General features: G+C 43.8%; 1 protein-coding gene across 1 annotated transcript in view; it reads right to left on the bottom strand.

The window, feature by feature from the left end:
- Positions 1 to 13,504, bottom strand: part of LOC104509109 (AT-rich interactive domain-containing protein 1B-like) — a gene marked incomplete at its 3' end in the record, with an annotated part of 82,718 nt that overhangs the window by 17,292 nt on the left and 51,922 nt on the right. Inside the window, exon 6 of the mRNA XM_010150938.1 lies at positions 11,117 to 11,444. Within this exon, the coding sequence (XP_010149240.1) occupies positions 11,117 to 11,444 (328 nt within the window). The remainder of the gene's footprint in view (positions 1 to 11,116; positions 11,445 to 13,504) is intronic.

The raw sequence follows: 13,504 nt of genomic DNA, 5'->3' as shown, positions 1-13,504 counted from the left end.
TTATATTTCTTCCCTTTTCAGCAGGGAATCTCGCCATTCCCAACAGTAAAGTTTTAAGAAAGCAACCATGAAAGCTGGTGATGTGACAGGTGTTGGGTCTGCCATGAGGTTTTTGACAGAATCCGTTTGTCAGGTTAGGAGGAAAAAGAAAATTTTACACTTGTGCGTGTGTGCCTGTGTGAAAAAGGGAGGTCAAGGCTCCAACACACACCAACACAGAGAAAACACCAGGAAACCAAATAAAGACGCATCCAGGTTTGTACCAGGGTACAAACACCTGTACTTGTGTGTGTGCGTGTGCCCGCTGACACCTGGTACGCAGATCCATCACCGAACTATTCTTCCCAGCGACCAGGCCTAAACGGCAATGCTCAAATGGGGAGTAATCTTCTAGCATCATAATTACATGACAGTGCACATCACCTCGTAACCCACTGCAACCTGAACCAGCACACCGCCTGCTTTCTTTGTCCGGGTGATCTAAAGATTATTGCGTGAGATACTTTTTGAAGACTAACAGAAATAGCCTTTCTAAATATACTCTTTTTCTCCTGATTACACAAATACTTGTGTATTTAGCATCATCATCATTACCCGGATTTCACCAAGAAACAATCACAGAGGGAGAAAAAACTTAAAATCAGTTGTTCTATGAGACTGATTCAATGCTCAGCCCCTCAGAAAAGCAGCCACAGAACTTATTGTTTGTTTACATGCTGTTGTCATCACATTAACCATTTTTCCAGCAGAAACATCCACCCAACGGGCCACTGCTTGGTAGTCATTTAAGGCCCAGTAATAATGCAGGCGTGTCACACCGCATCAAACACTGGAACAGCAACACAAGAGGCACATATAACAATAACACAGCTACACAACACTTGTACTGCTGAGTGCATGCTGAGATCGGAATAAATCTCCCTATGTCATTTTACACATAACAAAAACTAAGGAAGAGATCCAAGATTAATAATGGTCTAAAATACGGCCATAATGGTAATAAAGTAGTTGAATACAATGAGGAAAACATAGCACAAGCCTGCAGAAAAAAAAAAAAAAATCCTTAACTTCATTTGATCCTAATGATATAAGGGTGTGTGACTGAAAAACATGCAGAATACTTTGTGAAATATTGTAGTTTGGGTTTTTTGTGTGTGTGTGTGGTTTTTAAATTTTTCTTTTAGGTTGCAGCTATTTAATTTTGTTTTTATAAAGCTCCTTTTGTGTTAATCAAAATTATTTTGGTCTGAATTTCATGGTGACCACAGCATTTGGTCACCAGTCTTTAAACCCACAAGGATTCTTTGAAATGCCTTTATCGTGCAGCATTCTGACAAGGACAACAAGACCTCCGCATTTGAATCTATCTGTAGAGGAACTAACTCAGCATAACCTGTCCTGGATAAAACCAACATAATGCCGTGTGACAGAAGACACCGGACTACTGAAAAGCAGGCCCGGTCCAATGGTTTGTAGTCCCATCGAAGCTCCGCTCCTTGTGACCCCTGCCTACCTTCCTGACAGCGTGGATTTGAACAGCAGCTCCAACGGCAGCTGCTTGTACACTGTCCACCCTTGACATAATATCCGAGTATAAAAGGAGACGCGTTTCTTAGCCCAAGCGGAGCATGTGGTGGGTAAGAGGGCTGTTGCAATGTGTCCGGCAAGCAGGATCATGCAGGAACTGGCCTTGTAATGAAAAAAGAAATTTGCCCTCTATGGCATGACGCAGTCAAGCTGAACCAGAATGCCAAGAAGGGTGATTTAGCCTGGTGTGACTCAATATCCAAATCGGAATCACTCATATGACTATCTCACCATGCACCTTCTATTTTTGTGCATGTTTATAAATAGCTTTATTAAAAAGTCGGAAGGCCCTGTGAACTCTGTCCCAGAATGATTACTTGAAAGTGGGTAAGAATCTGTTCCCGACACATGAACAGCCAGGAGGTCACCAAAGCACGGTGCTAAAAAGCTACAGGAAGCTAAGGACCACTGAGTGTGTCACTGATTCAACTGCCTCCGGAGAGGTTCGACCCTGAGCTCCCTCCTCTTCCACCCAGGATGTGGACTTCCCGCCGCCTCTCACCACGGTCTTACGATGTGCAGTCACATCCTTGCACCGTTTCTGAGCACCACTGCAGCTCCACAGAGCTCACTGTGCTGGCAACCAACTGAAAACCTAATAAAATCCGGATCGTTTCATGCCAGCGTTTCAGTGCATCTTTTCATAGCGAAGTGTCATCTGGCTCACAGCACACTGAACGCAACTGTGCGCGTGCAGCAGCGTGGCGAGGAAGTTCTCCAAAGGGATTTCCCAATGGACACATTTTCACTTACCTACATTTGCCCAACAGCCTGGAGCTGTAATATGTTTATCAATATTATTACTACCACTATTACCATCAGTCTCAGCACTTCGGCGCTCCAGACAGTTTCACAAGAGCAATGCCGTGTGTATGCCAGCATGGTTTCCGCTGGCTCTTCATCTCTGGCTCAGAAGATGCCTGAAACCTACTGTGACAACTGCAACAGGTATTTAATGTGTTAGTGAAACTGCTGGCCATCATTAAAAAAATCCTATTGCTGTTATGTTACCATTTAATATGATTCTTACAAGGTTACTTATATCTCCAGTTAGAACCAATGCTCCCATCTGAATTCCATCAATAAAGGGCTCTTCCCAGTCATATTTCCCCAGGCAGCACTGCTAAAATAAAATTGTTTAATTTTCTCTCAACTATCACTATTGTAAAACAACCTAAAACCTTAAAACCATTCTAAAACCTGAAACCCTGCTAGCATTTTTTATGTCGCTCCCTTCCTGTCAGAAAAATCTTAGGCTGTTCAATCACAGTCTTGTACTTGCACAATGTATGTGCCAAATCACACAGAGCAGTCACAGAATTAGCCTTCTTCATGAGCCCCATTGGACAGATGGCTATTCTCCTGGTTTGGTGGTTTTTTTTTTTTTTTTCCTCCCCCCTGACTAGTGCTGTGATTTAAATTAGTAGATCTTCTGGCTAATAGGCAAAAAAGACAGTGTGAAAAACCAGTTTCCTCATCTAAAACATTTCTTGCCACCCAAGAAAGTGTACTTGGTCTAAAGCCCTGTCTTATTCTTTCCTTTTCTACAGTAACCATTAATGAAATACCGCATTCTTAATGCCCTGAAGATCACCATCTGAAGTACAGATTTTCTACCTAACATCCGACTCTGAGGCAGAATGTTAAGAAACTACACAGAGTCCTACACTGCAATTTTGTTTCAAAATAATTAATACTTTTATAGAGGGCAACAGCTCTCCTAAACAACCAAATGAAGGCAAAAATAATTCTGACACAGTAATAACTGAATCAGAAGTGTCTCTCAGACGACTGGAAATTCTCATTCCTGACTCTGAAAATCACCCTTCCTTCCCAACATACTCCCGCTCTCACAGTTTAAGAATGCTCACTCTCCGAAGGAGGGAAGGAGGAGTAGGACCCTTGGGGTCCGCGGTTAATCTCTAATGGCATGAACAGCATACAGCAGTCTACTTGATTGATGAGTAACCAAAAAAGAAAAAAATGTCTCCCCAAATCACTGGTTGCCTGCACGAGCTCTGCAGCATTGTGACATCCAGGGCTCCAAAATGATGGATTTACCTTTTAGTAAAACAAAATTCCAGATAAAAATATATTTCTCTCAGTCTCCCACAAGAAATGGCTTTGGTTAGCTCAGCATGTAAAGTTTCTCCCAATCCTTACACGATTTTATCAGCAATTTTGAGCTGATCTACAAAATGCATCTTCATTAAAAAATAAAAAATCACAGAAGTGTGATTTCAAGCTCCCCCTCTACTATAATAAATACAAGTAAGCTACGTTGTACTTCACCCTCCCTAATACAATGTAGAAAAAAGCCATATATGGTTCTGCTTTGAAAAGCAAAACATGAGAAAAGGAAGAGCCCTTTCAGAAGAAGAGTAAGAAAATTACTATTTCTCATGAAGAGGGAAGAAGCACGGGTCCTTCTGATGAAAAATATGTCAGTGCTGGTTAATAGCTCCCTTAGAAATCAGAGTTACAGTACGCATTCGTATTTGGACTTGAACCCCTCAAATCACACAGAAACCTGGCAAGGAGCAAAAATATCCCATCCGTTCCAGAAAGGCTGCCAGCCTCAGGTGGAGCAAGCACTGCAGCTACTTGGGAGTTCTCAGGAACACTATACAGTCATTCAGGCAAAGAGGCAAATCAGCTTCACCCAGCTGAAACCATATGCGGAATTTCATAGAATCATAGAATTGGTTTGGGTTGGAAGGGACCTTAAAGATTATCTAGTTCCAACCCCCCTGCCATGGGCAGGGACACCTTCCACTAGACCAGGTTGCTCAAAGCCTCATCCAGCCTGGCCTTGAACACTTCCAGGGATGGGCCATCCACAGCTTCTCTGGGCAACCTGTTCCATTGCCTCAGCACCCTCTCCGCGAAGAACTTCTTCCTGATATCTAATCTAAACCTCCCCGCTTTCAATTTAAACCCATTCCCCCTTGTCCTGTCACTACAGGCCCTTGTAAAAAGTCCCCCCCAGCTTCCTTGTAGCCCCTTCAGGTACTGGAAGGCTGCAGTAAGGTTTCCCGGGTCTCCCAATTTATTTTGGGAGCCAAATGTAGTTTCATGAACTGAAACGCACTGCCTGGATACCCAAAGAGCACGAACAGAAAGCAAACTGGGTCTCATTTCAGGGTGATCCATCAGGATCCCTAAAGAGAATCCAAAGTCTGGGAGTGTTTGGTGGAGCAGGGTCAAGGGGAAATGACCAGACACCTTGAGACTGGAGCTGTGAATGGCCTGCATTTGAACAGGAGGAACTGCTTCCCTGCGACTGAACGTCAAATAAAAGACCCGGCAAAGACAGCCTTTCTGCTGGGGGCTTATTTCAAAGGCGCTGGGGAAGGTAGCCCAGCGCTGGCTCCAATTAGGGGTACCAGTCCTATCTCAGCCCCGTTTACTTTGGGGATTTCGCAGCTGGCAGCCTTTCATCTACAAGTAGCCTGGTTTGAATAAGCAAAGAAACTTGAATGAGTACTTAACCTTCCTGCACTCGGCTGCACTTCCCAGCAGAGAAGAACAGCACTTCCAAGATTAAGGGGAAAAGGGAAAACAATGGAAAATATATACTCTCTCCAGGGACTAAAGACGGTAAGTTTTACCGTAGCACTTCAAGCCTTCCTGCTACGTAACCACAGCTTTTAAAATCACAATTATAATTTTAAACTCAAGTTTCAAGATCAAAAGGGCCAGACTGGAAAATACTGCATCGGAATTGACAGGCTCTAGGATGTAAACCACCTAAAATAGTTCTGGGGTTTATTTATATTATTTTTCTTTTTAAAAAACTTTTATTCCCCATTTCCGCCTCGTTCTTTTTCCTTTTGACATTTTAATGCACCATGTCCATTACTGTATTTCCTCACCAGTACCTTCTAGTCCATCAGCAGTGCTGCATTACCCTGCTGTTGGAGAAAATAATACGGAAAAAGTGCTTTGCTGGCACCAGCGACATGGAGTATGAATTATACATACATAGCAGGAGAGAAATGCTGATGGAAGGTTAGTCTGCCTGTAGGTACACACAAACAGAGACTAAAAAGTAGACATACAGACCGCGCATTTTAAACTCAATTACACTAATTGTAACTGTTTCTCTGTACAACAGAAATTGTCTAACATCACTGCAGCTTTTATAGATTAGTGTTAGGCCTGAATAAAAACTTACCTAAATCCTTCTGACCTCACCACAGTGAGGCTGTAGCATCTAACCAGCTGCTAAGCAGTTCAGAACCAGAACCACATCCTAGGGTGCCTAAAAGTACGTCAAAACAATGCAACAGCACGCATTACTACAGAGACTGAACACCATTTCGCAGGTGGCATGGGGAGCAGCGGACGATTATGTAAACATCCACCTCAATTTAGCAACCCAATGACCAGGATTTAAAATGGCCAGAGGTTACATACAGCTAAGCTGGACCCCAATTCCTCGGTTTAATAAACTGGTATGTCTGAATTGTCTCCACTAAAATCAATGACACTGAATTCTAAATTCATTCAATCTATAAAAAAAAAAAATTGCTTTAATTTACAGAATTGCAACATGCCATCCCAAGAATCATATTAAGGTACCATACACTGAGGTCAAAGATGCTGCCTTCAAAGATAAGATTGCTCCTCATGTAAGCACATCAAAACTCATTTTACAGTAATTAGTTCAGGTATCGATAACCAGCAAGAGGCAAGGCTCATTTCAGCATCCAGCTAGAGGTGTGTTTGACAGCCAGCAAGTACTGAATTATGTCTTCCTAAGGCTGCACTGCTAACAGCATGTAAGCCAGCTATTTCTCAGCTACGCTTTTACCCTTCCATATACTACAGTCACACCTTTAACTGCTAAGACATGCTCAGAATGACACTCACTGCTAGCACAAGAGATGCTGAAAATGATGATGACAAGCACCGAGCTCCAAAAACGTCTGTTGACCGCAGGTATCAACCTGATAATCGATTTTCAAAAGCGTATGCTGGGCACTTACTGTAGGAAACAAAAGCTCACAGACAGTGAATACATAGTCCTGAAAAGTTTCAAGTTGTGCATCTGCCAAGTGAGGAACACAGAACTGGCTGGCACTAGAAGACACTGACTGGATTTGCTGCCTTTCACATCGACAGGGGAAGTGCCACCTCATTTGCTTTGTTTGCTTTTACTGAAGGTTTACCATGTTGCAGGTCTGTACACACATAAATACTTATCCCTATGAACACATGTATTGTTGTAAAAACTACAGTGTGATAAAAGACTATTTTTTGGAGCCACCTGGTCCTCAGAGGCCTCTGCTGGGTTCTAGCCTCCAGCAGCAGAACTGGCCCTTAGGGGCTTGGCCAGTGCCAACCTACGTTATGAAAAGTTTTCCTCTGAAGTTCACTGGATGTATTACGTCTTCAACGTACAGTCCTTACCGGCCAATGGGTGTGCTGATACCAAGGCAGATATCAAAAGAAAAACACTGTTATGCAGTTCCTTCCCAATGTCTTCCTGAAAATAAGGGGAATTACTATACAGGGTATTAGAGAGTTATTTAGCATTGCCTGCCGTAAATTGTTACCCAGACCAAGCTTAAACATCCTGGATACCATGAAACCACAGATACTGACGGTTCATTGAAGAGGTCTTAAAAACACCTTTGTTTCCTCTGGCCCGACATGCGAGATATCATTTGGGAAACACTGGCCTGTGTGCACAAAGGTATTATGCAGCTGTAGAAATTAATCTAAGCTTAACACAGAGCAGGCCTCAAGGTGAGGTCAAAGGCTAATTCAAATGGTGTAAACCTAGTATCTTCCACAGCCACCACTTTTATTTATATGATTTTATCTTCTCTAATTAAAAGGGTGGTGGTCTGCAGTGAGGATGATACCTAGGTATAACTGGCTGACACTCAGATCTCAATCATGCAGCCCTGGTTAACGAACATTGATTTTCTGCCCCAGTGGAAGTGGTTTTATTCTCATGCATACCATTTAAATTCATTTTACACAGGTGCTTAGTGTGGCTTGGCAAAGCAGAGGAAAACCAGCTTTCTGTGTCTAAATGAGACTCCTGAGCCGGCAAAGGATAGATCCTGTGGATTAACAGCTGAAGATAAATTTCTCTCCCTTATTGATACATTGCAACTGATTCAACAAGTTGACCTTGAAGGGGATCACAACCAACTTGTGCAGAAATACTGCTGTGTAACCATGACTCTGACACAGCCATTTCATTTTCTTCTTAATTCTACATAGAAGGGCGTGTTTTATAGCAACAGAAGTCCAACAGTTCTGGAACCTCACAGCTGAGCCTTATAAACTCAAGACACTGGAAGCAAAAGGCTGGAACTATTCATGCACTTTGGCATGTAACAGTGGATACCCATCCAGGTAGACGAAAACAGTATGGTGCGAGTGCTCTCCTGTTTCACTTTGTTTTGCTTTTTGAACAGGAGAACCAGTAGGCTTGTGTTCTAATTTTTTGTTTTGCTTTTTATTTTTTCACATGCACATACTTAAATGATGTTATTAGGGGTAAATCCAACCAACCAACCAACCAAACAAAAAACAAAACAAAAACCTAGAAGCAGCTACAGAAAACTGGTAATTAAAACTTGTTAACAGCCATGAAGGCAACAGTAATTTGGGTACTACAGATTTTGTAGTGAGGTAACAACTGATACAACATGATGGTGGGGAAGTCCATGAAACTTGAGTCTTGGGTGAAGCTGGACTTGGCTGTGAGGGAACAGAAGGCTGGGAGCCAGTGTAGACACTTTCTGCCAGTCTTGCAATTTGTGGTAAGGTTACAGAAATCCCAGTGTGAAGGATTCTGGTCAGAAAACAGTAGCTGCATTTCAGACAAATGCTTTGCCCCGGATATTCAGTGCTCCTAAAAATTGTTCCTGTGACTAACTGAAATTTTTCCAACACATGCGCGCTCAATTACAGTGTAATACACCTTTCTTGAAAATCCCAGTAAGGAACCCTGTTGTCGCTCCTGCAGTACACCACCTCTCAGGAAGAGATCATACTTCGGGTGTTGCAGCTCACTGCTCAGGTAGCAATGACAACACCACCACCAAGTCAAGAAAATGGGGTTGGCCAGCACCGCTGCGAGACAGTAACACCAACAATGAGGGGAGAAAGACGATGCCTGGGGGTCAGGGGGAGGAGGGATCTCATTCCTTTCAGTGATGAGGTTCTTCATTTCCCTCTCAGGCACAAGGAAACAGAGCCATGCCAAAAGCCATGCCGGTGTGTGAGCGAGTGACAGTGGCGTTAGTAAAACGAAAACAAAAAACTAAAATCCTCTCCATGATGCAAGTATTTGTATATCTTTCACATGATTTTTGTATGTCTTCAGTAGCCAGACAGCATGTCCATAAACATTAAAAGATTGCCAAGGTCCCACAGCAAGTCCAGTTTACACTGCTACCTACCCGCACTGGTCAGACCGGTGCATCAAGGGAGCCTGAGCGCTGCCATAGTTGGGGTGCTGTGAAGAAAACACAGGGCATCCGCCAGCCCCAGACCGACTGGGATAAGCAGGCGAAAGAACAGCCTCTTTGGATTCGCTCTGTATCATGAATACGAAACGCTGTCAAGTACAATTCCTCCTGTATGCAAGTATGGAGGACTTGCAAGAACAGCCAAAAGCCATTAGGCTTTCTGACTTCAGATTAAAGAGGAAAACAGTGTGCTTGCAAGCCCCTGGCATCAGAGGGTGTGACAGGTTTCACACAATTTCCAGTTTATAAACAGCCCTTTGGCTAGCATATGCAACAGGTATTTGATGACTGCAATGGCCCTTCCATAGGTGCTGGATCACTGGAACAGGCAGCATGTGATGAAAAGGCTCTGAAATGGTGCAGTTTTGCCCAGGCAGAGCTAGAAACCAAAAGCAGTTTTACAAAAGGAAGGTGTGAGATAGGAGTGGCAATCATTTAACCTAGTTTTTCATCAAACACCACACACTATGCCCAAAGTGTAAGCTGAATCACAATCAAATACTTTCCACTTAACACAAAGTCTTTTCTTGCTGTAAAGACCGACAAACGCGAGCTTTTCCTTTCATTACATGATTATATGGAAAGAGTTCCTGCAGCTGCAGTGATGGCCCATTTATTCCTTCGTGCCTGACCTACCAGCTTATAGCCTAAACCAGACACACAGAAGCAGACTTTTGTAAATCCTACTAGACTGTTAAAAAACCCAACACAAGCAAGAGACTGATGGTTCACAGATATCTGCGGGAGTACAGTCTATTTTAAGGGTGTGTGGTTCTGTTTTACTGAACAAGAACACGAAGTAGACTAAATTTACTATTAGTGGTTTAGAAGTTTGTTGTTGTTTATCACTAAAAGCCACCTGCCTTACAAACTCGCAAAACAAGAAAGAAAGCAAAAGATAGAGAGACACATTAGCTTCCTATTTCTAGTTTTACATTGTGTCTTGGAATTAGAGCAACTCTAGTGCTCAGAAACACTGGTCTTGAATGATAAATACCTGTATGCGTTCGTGTGCATCTGTGTGTGCATACACACAAATAAAGGCTAGGTGCTTGATACACACATACACACATAGACATGCTTGCCAGAACAGCGCAACAGCTTTGTGTAATTCTCCACATAACGGAACTTCTTGTAACAGGAAAAAAGATAATAGATGCACCAGGGGTTACTTGAGTCCAGGGAAATGTGGAAATTACTTAATCTGAAAAATTTCCTAGAAAATATGACTTCACTGCAAGTATTCAGGCATCTCAAGAATAACCACAGAAAGAAAAGTGCCTTTGCCAAAATCCATGCAGAAACGGCAGCATGCAGTTATGCTGCCTGAAGGGAAGACAAGACGACAGATGATGGCTCCAACCTCTGCAGTCCTGTTTGCAAGTTCTCTCTCACAGATGTATAGGTAGCACTTATCAACTCCAGATAACTACAGATTGTGTTTACGGCTCCTTCTGCCCTTCCCTTCCCTTTCCTTGCCTGCTCCCCTTAGCCTGCCCTCCTCTCTCCCTCTCTGCCTAGGAACAAGAACATCCTGTAGAAGAGAACTGCCATCAGTGCTGCTGCGCACAACACAGGCAGTAAGCACAAGAATTGATGGGCAGCTTCATAAGCTTTCTTACTCCCTGGCAGGGGCAAGCTGCCAAGCACACGCTGGCCCACCCTCTATAGGAGATAAAAAAATACATATCCAGCTAATAAATTTTAAGTTGCAGAGGGCTTGTTTTTGACTCCTAATGTCACTGCAACCCTGTGGATTTCCCTAAATCCTACACTGCCAAGAACCAAACTGGAAGTAGCCGTCATCTCCGTTGTCACAGCTGTTTTTCGAGAGGACATTCAAAAACACGATAGTAGGCTTTCCCTTATGTTTAAGGAGAAGTATTCTTCCCACATACCATCTCCTCCCAAAGATAAGGGCACAGATAGAACATGTATAAATGCATGTGCATACACCTATACAGTGCTGTTACTTCAGAAATGACAAGAAAAACATTCCCACTTGTTTGAAATCTTTACAGCTGGACGCATACCTGCTCTGAGCGGAGTTTGCAGCAGCCTGCATCACTGCAGCAGCCGCCTCCTGTGCCTTACGGTTCACAGTTGGCATGGGTGGGCCCATCCCAGGGCCTCCCTGCTGAGACATGCCAGGAGAATTGGGGGTCATACTGCTCATGTTTCCAGGAAACGGTCTGCTCTGCATCCCAGCTGATGGCATCCGTCCCAGGGGCATGGTACCGCAAGGCTGGCTTGGCCCCTGGCCATGCATCTGACTGTTGGCATTTATGCCCATGCCGGGTCCTGGGCCACTGTAGCTTGTGTTGGGCACGCCGCTGTACGTCGGTGGCCTGGAGTAGTTTCCTGAACAAAATGACAAAAAGCACAGGGAAAACCATTAAACCTTTGAGCAAATACTTCTATGTAGGAAGTTAGCAGCTACAGAACTTACACATGTGAACTAAAGTGAACTGTGCTGGCCTCAAAGTCAGAACAGCTTTTTCTCCATGAGGACAGACACGCAGTGGAATAAGCTGCCCAAAGAGGTTGTGCAGACTCCCTCCTTGGAGGTTTTCAAGACCCAGCTGGATAAAGCCATGAGTAACCTGCTCTGGGTTGGAACCAGATGATCTTCAAGGTCCCTTCTAACCCAAACGATTCTATGATTCTATGATTTGATCCCTATTTGAATACAAAGTCAGCCAAGACCAACTCCTGAGCACCCTTCCAACCTGAATGATCCTATGAACCTGATTTTCATGTACCCTCAAAAGTTTTCTGCCCAATATATGTCATGGTGTAACAGCAAATACAGAAAAGCGTAGCCTCCGGAGGGTTAATGACTTCACACACAGTACCCTTTATGCAGTAGAGAGATATGTGGCATGTAAGAAACCCATTACATAAGCTCGAGGGAGAATCTTATTTTTGTAGTTTCATGTTCTCATTCTCCATCTTTCTGCAACTTCAGTATCAGGCTATTCTCACCGGCTTTTTGCTCCTAACTGTTGTGCACATTTGTGTCAGAGATGCTTTGGCACAGACCAGTGAGGATGGCTGCTGGGCCCGTAGAACATTCCCGCTCTCTCTTGCCCTCCCTGGTAAATTCAAAGTTTGGCTATGCCAGCAGAAGGGGTAGCAGCTTACAGTGAACCTCCTCTGGGAAAACGAGTATTACAAGAGTGATCAGCAACAGCACAAAAATCCCAATATAAACAGGTGCCTTATGAAGGATGGCATGAAAACCTGGGTGACCCCGAACTATGTTACCACTGGAGCAAACTGCTCCACTTGCAGCAGCTTAACTCATTTGAGTGCCCGTTTTCCTAGCAAGTTTAAAGTTCAAGAAAAAGTGAGTGCACAGCATTCACCGTTACAGCCACAAACCCAAGCAGCATGAGAAACAGAAAAAAAAAAAAAAAAGAGGTAAAGATATGATAGAAAATTATTTTAAGAAATGGATCAAATTACACTACTTCACTCATCAGTTCTGACTTGTCTTTATTTCCATCTCATCCAGATTAGTGGAAACGCGACCCATTCCCTCCCTGTGGGATGCCGCAGAGCAGAGTTTCCTGACTGCTCTCAGATATTCCCACGCTCGTTCAAAGGCAGCAGCCCTTGGACTCTTCCTCTGAACATGGAGATCAGCCACGTCTCTCCTCAGGCCCCAGCTACCAGGCAGAGGAGTTGGTGGCATGCAACTGCTGATTATATTTAAAAGAAATATATTCATCCATCATTTGAATGCACACATAATTAATTCATATGCTCCTGCTGCTGCGCTTTGGCTAATCTTCCTCTCCTCCCCACCCTATAACTGACTCACTCTGCTACAAATTCGCCTCAGCAAGAATGCACGAGGCCGGAGCTTCCCAAGGAAATGGAGCAACAATCCTCTTCTCTGTTTTAGAAGCCAAGTTTCTGCCTGGGGGTCTTTACAGAAGAATCCCCAATATGTGGTTCCACAGAGATGAAAGGCCCCAGATTCAGGTTTATGCTGACTTCAGACTGCCCTGTCACCACTCTTCCTCCTCCTCCAGACCTGGCTGCTGGCAGCTGACTGTTCTCATCGCCCCTAGCTGGGGTTCGGCTGCCGTGACCTGCTCAAGCCACGCTTCTGATCCAACCTACGTGACCACAAACCGAAGGGTTCACTAGTTCCATGTTGCTCTGCTCAGTGTTAAACACACAATGCAGATGTTGCTCTGGTTTTCCGGTTGCTTTGTGCAAGAAAACTGGAATGCAGCCAGACGGTGTGTATGTGAGCTCAAAGGCTACCCACAGCCGGTTACCATGTTTTATGTACATGCTATTAGTAGCACTGCTTCCCAAAGTAAAGCAAATTCCCTCCCTAGACTAGCAGACCTGATATCCATAATCACTGGGAGCTACTGTCAGTCCAATTTACATAAAGCCGATTT

Source organism: Eurypyga helias, unplaced genomic scaffold (genome assembly GCF_000690775.1).
Source record: "Eurypyga helias isolate BGI_N326 unplaced genomic scaffold, ASM69077v1 scaffold6284, whole genome shotgun sequence".
Classification (NCBI taxonomy): domain Eukaryota; kingdom Metazoa; phylum Chordata; class Aves; order Eurypygiformes; family Eurypygidae; genus Eurypyga; species Eurypyga helias.
Note: the sequence above shows the minus strand (reverse complement) of the source record. Positions and strands in the feature narration are given on the sequence as shown.